Source organism: Tauraco erythrolophus, chromosome 8, assembly GCF_009769465.1.
Source record: "Tauraco erythrolophus isolate bTauEry1 chromosome 8, bTauEry1.pri, whole genome shotgun sequence".
Taxonomy (NCBI): Eukaryota; Metazoa; Chordata; class Aves; order Musophagiformes; family Musophagidae; genus Tauraco; species Tauraco erythrolophus.
In genome coordinates, this window is record NC_141472.1 from 43,963,610 (window position 1) to 43,981,532 (window position 17,923).

The following is a 17,923-nucleotide window of genomic DNA, read 5'->3' on the forward strand; positions in this document are numbered from 1 at the left end:
TCAACTACAGCTGCCCAGTAAGTCACCTGAAAGCATTTTCTGCACAAGACTGAGCAGAACAAACCCTTTAGTTTAGTGACAACGAGACATTTTTTTCTTGTGGCTGGTACCAGGTGTGTGCAGAAGGAGGAACTGAGCAGTGCTGGTGCAGCTGATCCCAAATCAAACAATCTCCTTAGAGGGCTCGCTGGGTAAGGAAACACAGCACCCATTATGGACTTCAGGATTTTAGTGCTTTGAGTTTATTAACTGTAATATCTTAAGTAAATTCTAGATTTTTGTAAGGGGTTATGAGAAAGTAACTTGGCCCTTCTTTGCTCTTTCTGCCTTTTTCACCTTTTACAACCTCCTGTTTTCCTTACCTTGGCTTTCTGTGTAGCTTTTCATCTTCTAAACAAACCCATTATGAATAAAAGTAGTTGTTGCTTCTATTTTGTTAGTCCATTTTGCTGATACGTGATTCCCCATGCAGACTTTATGTCATTCTTATGGATGGAGAAGATAAGCCTTTGGGGCAGGAGCTGTCTAATACTCTGCATTTGCTCAGGATGCAGCACGACAGAGCCCTCGGTGATGTTCAGCACCATTCCAATAACTGTGGTTAACGGGGAGCACAGGAGCCGTGCCTGCATGTTGAATAACAGCATCTTTGATTTAGCACAATCAGAATGGGAATAATGCCTTCTTTTTAGAGTCTGTGGAAAAACTGAATTACTGCTGCTTTAAATTGGCAGAAATAGTCCCCCAGGAACGCGGGGGGACGGACACTGGGTGTGTAAGGTCGCAGTAAGGAAGCCTGGGGAGATGAAATGCAGAACCCAGGTGTTGGCTGTACCTGCTAAAAAACGTGAATTTGGCGCAGTGTAACAAGCACCGTGAGATCCTGGAAAAAATGACAGCTTTTTGTTGCAGATGTGTGGGTAGCCATCCTGTCTGATGTGACAGCTGTCTGAAAAAAAACCCACAACTACTAAAGCCCCAAAACACCAACCCAAAACAAAACACACAAAAAAACCCCACAATCCCCCACCCCTGCGGAGCCAAAAAATCAGGGTTTTTTTTTTCAGTTTCTGTGCCAAATGCTGACAGCACCTGCAACCCCTACAGAACAACAGTGGTTTAGAAGAGGACAAAGGATTCCGTGGGGGAGGACAGAGGTTTGGCTATCAGGAAGGTGTGCTTGCCATCGGCACAAAGGGCTGGCTCCGGTGTGTTTCCCAGTGCTGTTTGCTGCATGCGGTAAAACCGAGTTCCTTAGCAACCCCTGGAAGCTGTGCTCAGCTGAAGGGCTTCCTGCAGAGCCCTGCTGTTGCTGCTGTACGTGATGCTGCCAGCCAGTTTGCTTTCCTTCTGTTTTATTGTATTTTATTTTTATTATTTGACCATTTAGAATAGTCGACTTCAATCTGTGATAGCTGGTGGTAATTGCAGTGTTTCTCTGGATTACGGTGAATCGCTCTGAATTACAGTGTTTGTCTCCTTGGGGTTGAGCACCAGGATAAATGAGTTCTTGGCACTGGTGGTTAGAGGTTGAGGCAACAGCAGAACAAGTTTTATAGGAACTTTCCAAAAGGTGAAAGGCCACTCTGGCTCGGCAGTGTCTGTACTGTTGGCTGGTGGCTTTGGGATGGGATGACTCGCTTCCATGGCATTAAAAATCTTGGCGTTAACTCCTTTTTAGAAATAAATCTGATCTCCACTTCCAGAGTGGCCGCAGGGAAACCCGTGAGCTATTCAGGGGCTCCAGGCTGGGCACGTCTTCAGGTCATCCAAGAAACTGAAGATTGACCCTTGATTTGATTTAATATCCTCCTGGTGGGACACACTATCTCGGTGGGTTTGTTTGGTTTTAGTTTAAATTCAGAGTGAAAAGAAACTGGTAGAGTAGCAGAAACTAAAACCTGTTCTATAAATCATCTGGAATTAAACCAGGGCTGGATATGTCCAAGCCCAAGGGCTCCAGATGAAGGGCTGGATCTCTGAAGGACTTTTGCCACAGAAATTGCTGGTCTCTACCAAAGTCAACCTAATGAGTGTCCAGTCCCCCGCAGTGCCTGGATACGACAGGAGCTCCTGGGGAGGTGAAGGAAGCATACATATATTTCTTTTCCGTATGATTACATTGTGTACTACACAAGGAGGAATGAAAATCAGATTGATTTCTTTTTTTTTGCTTTTCCTGAAGAGCCGTTCTTTGTCTAGTGGAGTGTTGGAACAGGGTATTTTTTCCTCCAAAGAGTTGGTGTGGTTGTTCTCTGATAGGGGATGGACTTGCCTGTGGAACACCAATCTGCCAAGAAGTCCTTTGTGATGGAGACACTGAGCAGACTGCCCGAGTCGTGGGGTGCCTTTTCCACATGGCTGTGCTGGATCTGGTCAGGTGCTAAAACGCTGGAGTGGTTGGCTGACCTTGGTAATGGTGAGATTTCCGTGAGGAGGCCAAATGTCCGAGTCCTCGCCCCTAAAAGTGACTTAACTGGCAGTTAACTGTGAGAGTCCTGGATCTGTTTTGGCTGGTAGGGGAACCTGTTCTGCCCGAGGTGACTTTCAACATTTAATGTGTAAACAATTTTAGGAGGAGAGGGAAAGTGCTTTCCTTGCAGCTTTTATTAGAATATTTTAAATCAATTATGAAAGATGAATTCAGAATTTACCTTTGGGAGTTCTGTAGATAATTAAAGTGATTGTCAGAATAAATTAGATTTTTCTGTACTTAATTATGTCCGGTTTATACCTGCTTTATTGCGTGGCGGACTTCTTGATTGTACAGATGCATCCTCAAGATTTAGTTCCGCATAATGAGGTATAAAACAAGGGTTTATGAACAATATTTTCTGTATTAGACTTCTTCTGAGTTGACAAAATACGCTGGCTAAGTGTTTTCCAAAGAAAAGGACAACCAAATAACGGGAAAGGAAAATTCTGGGCATGGGCTATTGCAGCCCATATGTATGTATATGGAGATACAAATAGCTACAGATTTGTATTGACCGTTCAACTGGTTTCCAGTTAATGGTGTTGCTTGGCATTTTAATGGTGTTGAACAAACTGATTAGTTTCTCAGACTTTTATCAGGAGGAATACTTCAATTCCTTTTATCATGAAAGAAGTAATGGGATTATCAGTGATACGTGAGGTGTGCGTCCCAGTTCAATCTGGCCGACGTCTCAGTCCCAAGCGTTGACTTTAATGGACCTTTGGCTTTATAGGGCTCATTCCTGCCTCTAAACTTGCTTTATGGAAATGTATTAATAAAGGATATTAACAAAAAATAAGTACAAAGTACATTAGCTCCCATAAAAACCTGCTCTTGGGCATAGGCAGTAAATCTGCCTAGATAGGATTGCAAGTGTTGTGAAAGACAAGGTGGTGGTGGGAGATACGTGGTTCCTTTTCGTTTTGGTCAGCTCCACAAAAAGCAGAAGAGAGTGAAAGTATTTCCGTGACTATGTGGAAAACTGTTGCATCAGCTGTGAGGATGTTTTGTCATTCTGGATTCTTTATTAGTGTCTACTTTACTAGTATGTACTCCGAATGCGTTAGTAGTTTTGGAAAACTGGCTGGGATTAAGCAACCAGGCAAACACCTGCAGGTCTCAGGGAGCGGCTCTTTCTCAGGAACCTTCCTTCTGGTGATGGACCATCCCCCTCTCCTGCCCTTGGGGACCGCTCTCCTCTGGCCAGACCCAGAGCTCCCACGCGGCAGCAGGGGAAGGTTGTTCACAGCCAGTGCTACCAGCCCTTGGGGTCAGCTGCAGAAGAAAAGCACAGGAAAAACTGGAAAAAAACCTTCATTTCGGTCACGTCCCCAAAAGGTGGATGCTTATTGTAGCAGAAGACTGAACCCAGCTTGGGAAGTCCTTTCCTGTCTTGCAGGGCAACGTGTGGCATGAAATATACTATTTAGTTAGCTATAAAATGCAACATCTTCCTCACCCTCTATTTTTATACAGCATTAATATAATTATAATTAATATGGATGGTAGCAAAACGCTAGCCTGATCATTTTACATCGTCTTAATTAGCACTCGTTTTTCTTTCTTAAGACTGCATGTTTTTCAAAGCCCTCTTCTGTAATTGTTAATTCAGACATCACTTATTCTTTCAAAAGAGATAATGGAACAGTGTATTGCAGTTATCAAAGATGAGAGGAAAAAGAAATATGCAAATGGAAATACATTTCAAAATATAAGTATGTGCTTTCTGTAAAACACAGAAGAAAACATCCCTCTGAGGCTACAAACATGTCTCTCAGGCTGGAAGAAAACGCCTGATGCAAATGTGTCTACTGTAAAAAACCAACACAAATAAGATGAAAATTAAAGTTAGAATTTGCTTCGGGATAAACGGCAATGGATAAGGCTCTTAATAATGAGCGTAGTAAAAGGTGAAACATCTGAACAAAATATTCACGAGTGATTCTTGAACCCAAACTGCTGCTTCAGCTGCGAGATTTTGTGCTACAAACGATACCAGTCATTTTCAGATTATTAGATTATTCGCCAGTGCTTCTTGTTCCAGTTCTAGCATGACAGCAGGCAAATAAGTCCAGTATCCTACCAGTAAGTAAGAGTTTTGGCTGAAGGTGTTTAAAGGAAAAACCAAAGCACCTCCCAAGAGGTTTTGTTGTTGAATGTTGATTATGGTAGCTTGGTGGCTGAATGTTGTTACGGCATCTGGATTTGAATGATGGTCTTCAGTACCTCAACTACATGATAGCTTTGTCTCCCCGGTCCAGTTCCAGGCTGCTTTTGACCAAGGATGATTTGGAGGACGCGACACTTGGGAGTCCGAAGACGGAGCAGTGCGCTTATATGAGTAGCACCGCTGGGCAAGTAGGGCATGTGTGACTTGTAAATGAAATAAACATCTCTGAGGGAGAGATTTGTATCCCTCCCAACAAATAAGTGTCTGTTTATCCAGATATTTCTCGATATCACAGCCTGATATTAGAGCACCAATGGTCTTTTGACCTTTTTTCGGTTGTTTGTTAACTTCTCCCAGATTTTCTTCCTTCTTGGCTTAGTTGCTTGTTATTCCAAAAATAATTTCAAAACAGTGTCCTGGAAAGGGATTTTTGGGGGTCTTGATGAACTGTGGAAAAAGGTTGATTTTGTTGTCACATTGTTTTATTCTGGGAAGAATTTTTCAGATGTTAATGAGAAGATCATAAACAGTTGAATAATTTTTTATAAAGCCTTCAGACTTCTGTTTAGTCCAGAACGTGGACTGCTCTTGGACAATTTTTGACGAAACCTCACAAATGATCCTGATTACTGGGGTTTTTTTAGTAACCTTATGCGCTTCCATGACCTTAGCCTGATGTGCTAATGTCAGCTCATCCAATCCAGAGGACGTACATCTGTTGGACCTCTACAGAACAAACCAGTGATCAGTCTGATCAAGTGTAGGCATTTTTTCCATCAGTGTGTGGTTTTTACTTACCAGGGACAAGGTGTAGGCAGACATCTTACTATGGAAAAAACAAACAAACAAAACAACACAGCTGGAAAAATCAGATTCAGGACACAAACTGAAACTTGGGAAGTGTGTGTGTGACAGCTTGTAGGAATTTGAGAATTTGAAAAAAAAAAAAAAGCTTCTACTGCCACGCGTTTAACATACTTGAGTACCTGTGGATGCTTTAGTTCTTGCTGAGATGTGCCGGAAATGGACACAGAGCTGTTTTTCCAAACAACGGCCGTGTCCCCTTGGTCAGCCCCCAGCTATAAATGCTCTTCTCTAAATACTTCCAGAATGTAACCCAACAAGCCAGTACATACACAGAGTTTTCAACAACAGATCAAAAGACCTGTGAGATTTCTCCTCCAGACACTGATTGCAATGATGTGCTTCTGTAGAATTCCCAGGAGGTAAAACTGAGTGTGTGCCTGGGTGATTCCTGGGCTTGGTCCCATAAAATTTCTTTTCCTGAACGTGATTTTCCTTCTCTTACATACAACAGACATTCATAGAATCACAGAATGGTTTGAGTTGGAAGGGACCTCAAAGACCACCCAGTTCCAACCCCCCTGCCATGGGCAGGGACACCCTCCACTACACCAGGTTGCTCAAAGCCCCATCCAACTTGGCCTTGAACACTTCCAGGGCTTTTCCTGAACGTGATTTTCCTTCCCTTGCATACAACAGACATTCACTAGCAGAGAAACTTGCATGAAACTCTCATGAAGGTGCCACCACCACAATGTTTGAAGAAAGTTCTGCTCCACTGGAGTGAAAATTACGGATATTCTGAGCCAGGCAGTCAATGAGGACTTTTGCTAATTCTTTGTCACTGCCATCGTTTTCTGTTTCCAGGTATTTTCCTACACTGCCGACAAAGAGATCCGCACGGACGACTTGTGCCTGGACGTCTCGAGGCTGAACGGCCCCGTCATCATGCTGAAGTGCCACCACATGCGAGGGAACCAGCTCTGGGAGTACGATGCCGAGGTACCGGTGGCGGCGGTGGGTGGGGACAGCCGTTGGGTTGGGGCCGGGGCTTTGCGGCGGGACGTGCCGAGAGCTTCTGCCACCGCGCAGGCTCGGGAGTGCGAAGGAATTCAGGCAACCGCCAGGTTTGGCATCACGTTTCCACAAGGTTTTGTTTCTAGAGAGGTGAAGAAGTCAATTCTTGTTTAAAAAAGCTCATTTCGAGTAGCTGGCGCTGCCTTGCATTCTTACAAACTTAAAGAAGCACTCTGCATTTTTAATATAAGTGAAGTAGAAACCAAGATTTGTTTGTTTTTCGGTTCCAGTTTTTCCAGTTTCTTTCTGGTGGCTCTTAAAGATTATTGGCTCTGGATTTAAATTGTGCTTAATCATCTTCCGTATCCCAGTCACCTGTTCAGTTTGACGCTGCCCTGGGATGGGAGGTGGCTTTTCCTGGGTTATGAGAGGGGGTGCAGTGGGAAGAAATTTGGTGGTTATGGGGAGCTTGTAAAATTGGTACAAAATATGCGTAAATATTTCAGCGTTTTGTGGCCGAATAATTCTTTTTAAATGAGACAGGAAGCAGCGGATGGAAGTTGAAACATCCGTTTTAAGGTTTTGATTTGAAATGTGAACGTGCCGTTCTGGTGAAATTCACACAAAGGTGTTAGCATTTTCCTCAAGACAGGATCTTTCCAATAGGTTATGGTAGGAAAAAACCATACAAACCTGCCCTTGCCTAATATTGAAGTGCCAGGTGGAAAAACGACGACGATACGTACCGTTGGGTTATCTGGTAACTTTTGATGCATTCATGAGTTTAACATTTGCATTTAAACCTATTTTCTCTTTAATAAAGAAGATTGGTTTTCTTCTTACACAAAATACATGAATATTTTGATAGTTCTTAGGTGGTTTTGAGGACGTTCATGCTTGCAATCAACACATGGTAGTTAAGATCTTATATCCTCCTTCATCTCATTCCTGCAAGCAGATGATAATTGGGGGGTTGGAACTAGATGATCTTTGAGGTCCCTTCCAACCCAAACCATTCTGTGATTCTGTGATTTTTAATCAGTTTTTGGTTGGTTTCATTCAGTAGAACCTGGGGAGTGTAGTGCTGCCCGGCGGCCGAGGACATGGACTCAGCATCACGGGTTCCTGGTCCATCTCCGTAGGAAATCAAACACCACCAGGGGCAACGAAGGGGCACGGTGTGCTCAGCCTGCGCCGGGTTGAGGTGTCCCCATGTCCTCAGGTGCCCCGGGCGACTCCGGGCCGGGCTCTGCTTGGGTCGGGATGGCGTTTGGTCATGTTCAGAGAGGTCAGAGGGGGGGGGTCTGGGTGGTCTGGCACTCGTCGGTGCAGAATGCACTTCTGCAGCGTGTCGTGTGTTCGTTGCACAGCAGCAGTATCTTAGATTAGATCTAAGGAGGAAATTTTTTACGCTGAGGGTGGTGAGGCACTGGCACAGGTTGCCCAGAGAAGCTGTGGCTGCCCCATCCCTGGAAGTGTTCAAGGCCAGGTTGGATGGGGCTTTGGGCAACCTGGTGTAGTGGAGGGTGTCCCTGCCCATGGCAGGCGGGTTGGAACTAGAGGATCTTGAAGGTCCCTTCCAACCCAAACCATTCCATGATTCTATCCCCTGCCCGCCGGCGCGTGCGCACCTCTGTTTCAAAGTGCAATGCCTTAAAATATTAGGTTTTCAGACTCTTAAATTGGAATATTTCACGTTTATCTCAGCGATACTTTAAAGGATCAATTTTGGATATTGAATAAATATTAATTTAAAAATATTTTGATATTAAATATTAATTAAACAAAATAATTTCTAATAAAAATACAATCGATTATTATGCATTGATTGTTAGTTTATTCAGAAATGAGTTTATTAATAGATTGCTATTATTTAATGTTGTTTTTCTGTGCTTCAGCAGCCCAGTCCCAGCCGAGCACACTCAGTGCAGGCAGGGGGACGCTCCTGCTGCCCCCAGCTCTCCCCTTGCCCCCGGTCTGGGGCACTGCTCCGTAGCCACGCGCTGCCCCTGGGCAAGGTTCTCCCAAAATGCCCTTTCTCTACCAGGACCGTAGAGAGCAATCCTTCCTGCTAAACCAAAAAATATCATCCTGCCCGTTGCTTTTGTTTGACTATTTTGGGCACAAGCTACTGCAATTGGATTTCCTATAGAGCCCAGGTGTGGCACGGGGAGGTCTGTGCCAGCGCGGCTCTGCCATGCGCCCTCCAGAGATGCCAAACTGGGATGGGCGTATTTCCATGACTGCAAAGGTAGAAAAATGTGTGTAACACATTCCAACATTTCATGGAAATAGCTGCTTTCACCTTTCTGCATGGAAAGCTAAATTTCTTTCAACCAAATACGCTCTCCTTTACTTTTCATGTTGGAAACATACTGGTTTTTTCCCTTTAGTTTTGCGCGAGAGATCCACGATGGAAAATTTCTAAGTAGCTGTGTAAAAACAAAACCAACCATTAGATGGAGCTCATCAAAAAGAAATACACCAGTTTATGACTCGAAGGGATCTCCGAGACAGCAGTTTCGCTGGCTGCTCCCCAGATAGAACACAGCCCGTCACACCGTGTACCTTTCTGTTTATTGCTAAGAATATTTTTGCTAACCCTTCTACTCCCTAGCTATTCAGACTTCAGCTTCCAAACACGGCCTTGGTGTCTGTGCTGTGTTAATTAGTGTGTTAATTGCCCTGAGCCCTGGCTCCGCTGCGTGGGAAGGGCCCTTTGCTCCTGCAGGAGTTGGTTTTGCTGCCCGGGAATCTCTGAGCATCACAGGAAGCCTCCAGATACACGGCTATGTTACGCAGTGGGGAAAACAACTGGCTTGTGATATTTTTATTTTTATTTTTTTTCCAGAGAAACAGTTGCAACACGTTGTCTTGTATCCATTCGTTTGTGGGTTTTTTGTTTTTTTTTTCCCCAGCGAAATTGCACTCGTATTTGCATTTCTTTACTTATTCAGAAATGGAATGGAGGTGATTTCTGGGAGTTACACCGTGGTTACAGACCACATCCCTGCTCCCGTTGGAGGTATTTAGGAGTTAAGACTTGATAAGGGACAATGGTGCCTCAGCCACGTCTGCAGGTAGAATGAATCATAGAATGGTTAGGGTTGGAAGGGACCTTAAAGATCATCTAGTTCCAACCCCCCTGCCATGGGCAGAGAAATCCTCCACTACACCAGGTTGCCCAAAGCCTCCTCCAACCTGGCCTTGAACACTTCCAGGGATGGGGCAGCCACAACTTCTCTGGGCAACCTGTGAACCCCAAATGAGAAATGCAAATAATCGTAAAAAGAGATTTCTCAATAGAGATCTTCAGATAATTGTCTTTGATTTGCATACTGCCACTAAATTTTCTGTAACAATCTAGTTTAGTTTGAATTATGGTGGTTAAATATATAACATATTGAAAAATCACAGAAAGTCTTTTCCAAGAATTTATACATACCTTAATAATATCACAGTTCTCTTAGATATTCCCAGCGTTTGTATGTTTTTGGAAAGAAACAAGGAGCTGGGAAGATTTCGTGGTGATAAGAAAGGTAAATATTGAATGTTTTCACACATGTTTGTGAAACTGTCGGGTTTAATTGGTTCGAAGCAGGCTGTTCAAAAAGCCTCTGTTGTATTTTTTTTCATACAATGTGAGTGCAATGCTTTTAACCCTTCCAATTATTAACACATTTTAACTTGCACTTGGGATGCAAGTTAACTTGAGGCACGGGAAGAAGCCATCAAAAGGTGTCGGTTGGTTTGTCAGAACAGCAAATCACTTGCTGAAGGAGAGGAGAAGAATTGGCATTCGTGTTTTGGGTCAGAATGGAGTGACACGGGCAGAGCCAAGGGAAATTAGGGATCAACCCCAGCTTCATCCTGCACAGCACCCGGCCGAGCTCTTCCCAGGAGGGAGCCCGAGTGCGCAGCACTCTCCGTTTCTAATGAAAGTGGCTTTTAACACTTCAGACAATAGTAGTTTATAAGATTTTTAAACATTGTTTTTTCCTGAATGTTTTTGTATCTTGGCAGGAAATTTTTTTTTCCTTTTTTTTTTTTCCTTTTATTCTTTTTTTTTTTAATCCATTGCCTTCCATTATTGAATTTTAATGCTTTCCTTTCCTGCTTCTTGAACAGCACATTAAGATTCCTGGCCCTTTCTCCAGCTGCCCATTACCTTGCAAGGGCAGCTCCATAAATCAGCTGTATCAGTGCGACGTGCCAAGTTAGAATCTCCCAGCTTTCGAAGGCTTCCTATCAGCATGTCTTTTATAACGTATTTATCATGCATGAACGCTGTTTGCTTTGGAACGGGGGTGGGAAACGAGGTGGCGGATCAGCGGAAAAAGATCTGGGAATGGTGATGGGCAGGAGCCAGGTTGCTCCCCCAGCATGTGATCTCGCTCGTCTAATGAAACTAATTTTCCCAATTTCGCTAAGCAGTTTTGCGTGTTTGGTTTCCCCTCGTATCGGGGCGCTGGTCTTGGTGGAGGTGTTTTTGCTGGAATTCCATGTGGCTGGTGTTTGGCTGCGGAGTGGATGGATGAGGTGGAGGTGAAGAGCGTGCCCGGGGTGGTGCTCCTGGACCACCCAGTGCGTCGCCTGGTGACGTCCAGGCAACTTTCAGCCTGTCCGGCATGGTGGGATCTTACGACGTGTAAGACATGCGAATGATCTCAAGAAAAAACATGTTTCTTGAGTCACCGTTTGACTCCAACTTCCTTCTTTTTTTCTTTCCCCTCCCGTCAGTACGCTGGTAAATGGGAATATAGCTTTGAGGTAAGTCCAGTGACGACTGCAGCCCCTGTTCCAACCCCTAGAATAGCCCCTCGCTCGCCCCCCTGGCAGTGCTGTGTAGAACCAACGTGACGTAGTGCCTGCCTGCAGCTGCGACTCCAACGTGCCAAGCCTTGCCTACTCCGGTGCTCGCTGTACGGTGTCAGCCTGCCAAGGTTTTGTATGGAATACGTGGGTCAGACGGGTAACTCGAGTGAGAAAAGTGATTCGGTGGAAGGTGGATGCTGATGCTGGTGCATGTAGGAAGATGTTGGCACCCGTGGAGCGGGAGGTGCTCACAGCCCCGAGCCCCCTGCGCATCCCCCTGCCCACGAGCATCAATGGAGAAATGCAGGGAACATCAGTAGGGAAAAGACACGTTCACCAACGTACAGCGTAGAGGTCAGGGGCAGAGAAGCACATGAACACATGGACACAATTTGTGTGAACATCTGGCTTGTTTCTTGCCTTGACCACGTGCTTTAACAATCCTTTTCATGTCTCTTCACAAACAGTGGAAGTAGACGTTGCATCATCAGGTTCACATCTGCTGCTCTGTGTCCTCCGGACAATGACAGGCTTGGTGGCTATTGCTCTTCTTAAAGTTGTCGGTGTAGTCAAACTAACTTCTGCCGTAGGAGATTATGGCCAATAATTTGGCTATCCCTGTAAACTGCAGTCTTATCACTATGTGTTTGAAAGGACTTTATTCTTCAAAAATGGGCAAGGAAAGCATTACAGGTTGCTTTCTTACCTCCTTAGAAAGTAACGTTCGATAAAATGAGTGGAGGGGACCAGTGATCTCTTGCTTCCAGTACCAGAGATTTGCTAAGGTCGGTGCAGCCTTGCTGACCTACACAAGTTAAACTTTGTGTCTCGTGCACCAGAGAGAAGAGCCTGGTCAGCTCACCAAAACGGGGCTCAGTACTGTTTATAGCCATGTGAAGAACCTGCTAAATGTAGGCGTTTAATATAATACAAACACACAATATATAGAGAGCGTTACATTTCAAAGTAGTTTATTTATGTACCTCTGTTTTCTCCTAGAAGAATAGCAGACAGAAGTGAGCACGAAGCAGTAATACCTAGTGAAACCAAAACGAGCAGTGATGTTCACACTGGTTACTCAAAGTGACATTATAAGGGCATTTGTCCTTGATATTTTTAGTGGCCTCTTTATACGTGCTTTACTTTTTTCCCTTACCAAACCAAAAAGGAGCAGACTGAACGATTCATTCTAAAATTCTTTCCATGAAAAGCCTCGTCCCAGATTAGCTGTAATTACGTGATACCGATCAGTTTTTATCACTGAGCTTCCAACAGAAACACTGGAGCGCTGATGGCTCCCGCTTCCTTGCAGCAGCCAGGCCGGGATGCAGGAGGAGCATCCCCAGGAGGCACCAGCTCCGGGCACCCGTGGGGACGGGACACCTGCTGCTGTGCCATAGCTTCGGGCACAGCACAGGGCAGTAATTCCCCCCCCCCCATCTCTGCTGACCTGGTATCAGCACGGCAAAGGAAGAGCTGGAACTGCAGCTGGCAAAAAAATTCTTATCTCCTTGTATGCAAATGTTTCATTCACTGTGTTTTCAATTTAGTAGTGGTGGAGCAAGCTTCGGGATGCATGGTACAGGCCGTTTCTGCAGTGGGGGCATCACATTGAGTGTGTGTAAACTGGTGCAATGAGCCTACAGTTGGACACCAGAGTATTCACAGGCATGATTATCCGTTAGCGATTCCCGTCAGTGTGCTCCTCGCTTTATCTCTTTCCCTGCTGTGGATGCCTAATCCAAGAGTCTGGCTGCTTTTCCCTGTGTTTGCCCTCGTCCGTGCCAGCTGTGCTCACTTTGACCGTTCTTCTGTCGCGCAGACCCACACGTTCCTTCACATCATCACCCAGTCGTGCCTGACGCTGAGCAGGATAGAGGACGGCACCCACGGGCCCACCGTGGAGGTTTGCAATGGCAGCCCTGTGCAAACGTGGGTGCTCAGGAACTACACGAGGCTGGAAGTCTTTAGGAACATTTTTTACAGCCCCACTGACTATTTCCTTTAACAAATGGTTGGAGGTTGGTATCGAAAAGCAAATACAGCGTGTAATGATTTAAGCTGTTCCTAGCAAAATGCTTCTCCGTTCTCTGCCTGTTAAACTCAGCTGAATTCCTTTCTTGTTTTCTCAGGTGATTATAGAATCGTGGAATGGTTTGGGTTGGGAGGGACCTCAAAGATCATCCAGTTCCAACCCCCCTGCCATGGGCAGGGACACCTGCCCAAGTACAGATGTGTGATGCTAATAGGTGTTTAATGTTAGTTATTATTAGTTACTATTAACTACACCTAATTTTGGAGGAATTCAGCTACCTTGATCAGCTGCTGTCCACGTGATCGTTACCCTTTGCAACAGCTGAAGATTTGGTCCCTATTCCAGGACACACAAATAATGCCAATTGCGTAATATTTTTTTGGAAACGTCCATTTTGAAAATTCCCGATTTTAAGTAATTCCATCCTAGAGATATTAGTCACAGATAATTTCAAATCATCAACACGATAATTTCGAAACATTAGCCACCGAAGGGATCAAAACATTGTGCCAACCACAGCTGTTCTTTGCTGGGCAGTTTGGCTGGGTACCCTCATGGGCAGCGACGGGGCAGCGCACGGGCTGGGGATGCTCCCGTTTCTTCTGGGCTCCCCCATCACACGGTGTTACCTTCACCTCCGAGTGCATCCCCAAAAATGACTGTTTTCTGGGTGTCTGTAGAGCTCGCTCTGCACCCCTGCGTGTGTTCTCACGTTCGAGTACGATACACATTCCAGGCTGGCTCGTGTGAGTATCGTATCGCCTAGTAATTAATTGTTTTCCAAGCAAACAAGCCCTTTTTTTTTTTTTTTTTGTAATAGCATAAATAATGATAGAACACAGAGAGAAAAAATCTATGAGACGGTTGAAAATCCCAATGATACGGTAGTCTAGTGTGAAATTATACACTGAATAAAAGGGAACAGCTGATGGAGGCTTTTTTAGGCTTGTTTGCATTTCTGGTTATAGTAGAAAATGAGAGCGGCTTAATTGCTCTTAAAACAATGTAAGTGAAGAATCAGTGATGCTTCGAGCGGTGCTATTTAGCAAACAAGCTACTGCTAGCACTACTAATTCCTTCCTCTTGTAATTAGAGGAAAAAATGCCTTATATCCATCACTGAATGCATATCGGGTGGCCTCTCGGTGGTTTGGTACAGTATCTGCAGGCTTTGCTCGGAGAATTGCGGAATGGTTGGGTTTTAAACGGAGGAGCCGATCCCTAGAGAGGAGCTACTGGGAGAATATTCATCATCCAAATTGGGAGTGTGAACGTGTGCCATGGCACGCCGGTGGGAGCTGCAGTGTGATGTCACACGGAGCAGTGGCACAGGTGTGTCTCTGGGTGACAACATCACATCGCTGTGCGGAGGATCTGCAAACAACATTTCCAGTCCTGGATCGGTGGTTCTTGCTGGGGCAGGGTTGTCACCCCTGTACCACAGCCCAGACCGTGGTTGACTGCTTTACCTGGAGCGTTTCCAACCTCCCTGTGTAGGTTGTGTGGCTATTTTACAGAAGCAATGGAGGGAGAGAGCCCATATAAGCCCGTGGGGCAGCGGAGCTGGAGCAGGACCTGTCCCACAGCGGGGAGAGGGACTGGTCTTTAAAATCCTGGGGACAGCAAAGCAAAGGCTGGAATGGTGGTGGGCTGAGTCGGGTGCAGGAGCGTTGCGCTCACGATGATGGAGAGGACGTGCTGCTCCACTGCCAGCGTGCCCGTGTCCTTGTGTCCACGTACACATCTTCACGTTCAGCTTTCCTGGATCTCTTCCTGATCGTGTTCTCCCAATGCTTTTGAAGGGAAGATGGTTTATTTCTTCGAAATAAATTCTATTTCCTGGTGTCCCCTTCCGAACCTCGCACTCCTCAGAAATACAGGAATGGAAAGGGATGGATGTCCCAAAAAAGGAAAAAATATAGTGGAAACAGAAGAGTTTTCAGCTGTCTGTCACCGTTGTTCATATAATACTCAGCAAATGCATTTCCACTGGTCTGACACTCACGTGTGTTCAGGCTGGTGCACACTAAGCTCCTTAATCCAAAGTACTGTTGTTTGGGAATAACGTTTCCTTGCACTTACCGTGTACTTTTCTGTTGCGTTTCTTCACTGCTGGGTTCAGCAGAGGCCCTCGCTGCCCGGGCTGCTTGGCCACACGTCAGAAGGTGAGCTGGGCACCCTGTGGAGCTGCAAGTAGCGTGGTAGACATCTCGTAGAGCCGTCTACCAGGGATGAGTACCTGTCTCATGGCTTGTGTAGTTGTCTAGAGTAAGGCTAAAATAAGACCGAAAATGCAATTATGGGTTTTTGGCAGTAATTCTCTTGCTGCAGTTTTTACCCTTCTCTGTTGCAGAAGCTCACCCTGAGGCACATCAACAGCAACCAGTGTCTGGATGAGCCGTCGGAGGAGGACAAGATGGTTCCCACCATGAGGGAGTGCGGTGACGGCCGTTCCCAGCAGTGGCTGCTGCGCAACATGACCCTGGGTGCCTGAAGCCAGCGCAGACCCGCTGCCTCAGCCGGGATGTCCTCCTCTTCCTCCTCCCCTCCTCCTCGCTGAGGCCAGCAGTGCTGAAGCCCTCTCCGAAACCCAACTGGGGGGTTTTCTTGATGCGTTGGGTCTCCACGTGCCCCTTCCAAACTTGTGACTGTTGAAAAGAAGCTCATCTGAGCCTATAAATGTCAAAACATGTGCTGTTATCAACACAAACGTGCTCAAAAGTGGTTCCAGAGAAACCTGTGTGAACCCTATGTCGAAGAGGTTGGGTCGGAGGGTGTTTTCTATGGGTCACACCCCTACGGAGAAGTGACCCAGTATGAAATGCCACTAATGACACTAACTGGCACCGGGAACCGTCCTGGCAGGCATCTACTGAGCTGGATGTCTTGGCCCTGGTCTTTCTTGGCAACGCGGTGGGGATATTTGCTGTTCTCTCGTGTCGCGTGGGACTTGGTGTGGAACCAAACCCAGCAGTGAAGTCAGTGGACAGAGCGAAAGCTTTGTGGTTTGTGCTGGGAAAAAAAAAATCCAGTGTTTGGAAAAGCAGCAAAACTGAGCAAAGACTGCACTCAACCTGAAATTACATCAAATGAGGCAACAGCAGAAGACACGGAACGCTGTTGAGAAGGAGGGTGACACACATGGGTGACTCAGACCAGTGCAGATGGAAGGAGAAATGGTGGGGGCTGACAGCTGGGGAGCTGCAAGGGGGCTACAGGTGGAGGTGCCGACAATGGGCCCTCCAAGACCCCGGGAGGCCGGGGGTTGGGCTGAACTTGACCCCTCGCTGCTGCCCTTAAGCGTTCATATATCCCTGCATCCTGTATGCACACGGACGGGAGCGTCGTCCGGGGATCCCCTGCGCTCGGGGAGCGAGACCGGATCGATGCTGAGCTCTGGCTCCGGATGTTCTTGCTTCGCTAGCGATGACAGATGCTTCTTTATATTTTTAATAATTCTGTGGCTTAATCGTTCTGTTAGCGTGGTTATTAAAAACGTGCCGGTGGCACGCGGCGGTGCCGGAGGCGTCGCGGGAGCTGATGCCGTGCCGGCGGGGTCCTATACGGAAGGGTGACGTTTCCTTAGACATACAGGTGACATTTCCTTCCGTGACCCCAGCAGCACGTGCTCCCCAAAAATGCATCTGTGGGGTGATGGGCCAGGCAGGGTTTTGGGCGATAGTCTGTAATTTCCCATCGCCTACAGGGTTCGAGACACCGGAATCACAGGGCAGCAACTGCACCGTCACCTCCGCACAGGTAAGCGGGGAAAGGGTTTCCCATTATTTCGCTCACAGTTCCTTGAAAGGTCTGTTTATGCACCAGGTCATACAAAAGGACAATATTTTCTGTATAATGCTCTGGTTGTTATGGATTAATAGTGTCATATATACGTACGTATCATAAATTTATAGATGATCCTTATTTTCTTGATGCACATCATGAAATGAAAAATAGAAGGATATTCAATTGGAAAAGCGATTGCTGTGCATGCATGGGAGCTCGAGTATCACGGATTAACTCAGATTGGAAGCTCGTCTAGGCCAGCCTCCCCGCTCAAAGCAGGGTCAAACCCTTCCAAATCTCATCTTCAAATGACCACAGAAGCACACAGTGTGGCTTAAAAGCGAGCCAAACAGGAGGAGGCTGAAATTCTGCTTCACAGAGAGAGCGTGCAAACCTCACGAACAGATTCAAACACCAGTCTCCATGCAGGAAAAAAGTTAATAAATTGCTTCTTCATCTTTCCAAGGGCTTTTGCCATGTGCACTGCCTGGTGCTGGTGGGTTGTATGTCCAGGCACTTGGCTTTTGTGTGTCTTTGCAGAAGTAGACATTGTGGAAGGTCCTACAGCACCCAGGAGCACTGGGGGAGGGCAGCTGGTGGTGTCATCTCTTCTGGGTGCCTCCAGCATTCCTTAGGGAATACCCCTGGCTGGGAAGAGTGAGGTCCCACCATGAGGTTTTCTTGTTGTCGTAGCTGGGAGGTGGTGGCAGGGTGCAAGCGAGGTGCAGCTGTCCAGGCTTGAGGTGCAATCTCACAAACAGAAGAAGAAAAGAATGTTTTTCTCCTTAAGATTACTGTAAAGGTGAATATTCAACATTCTT

The 17,923-nt window shown here is 46.1% G+C and overlaps 1 protein-coding gene across 5 annotated transcripts in view; it reads left to right on the forward strand.

Annotated features, from left to right (window-relative positions):
* The window catches only part of GALNT13 (polypeptide N-acetylgalactosaminyltransferase 13), a 116,579-nt gene extending 100,769 nt beyond the window's left edge, over positions 1–15,810 (forward strand). Inside the window, exons 10-12 of one of the 5 annotated variants that reach the window (XM_086615433.1) lie at positions 6,318–6,452; positions 11,208–11,237; positions 15,670–15,810. In XM_086615433.1, coding sequence (XP_086471559.1) covers positions 6,318–6,452; positions 11,208–11,237; positions 15,670–15,810 — 306 coding nt within the window. Of the gene's footprint in view, positions 1–6,317; positions 6,453–11,207; positions 11,238–13,104; positions 13,291–15,669 lie in introns of those variants that run through there. The other 4 variants (XM_086615431.1, XM_086615435.1, XM_086615432.1 and 1 more) reach the window with 4 other exon arrangements.
* Positions 15,811–17,923: the final 2,113 nt, after the last annotated feature.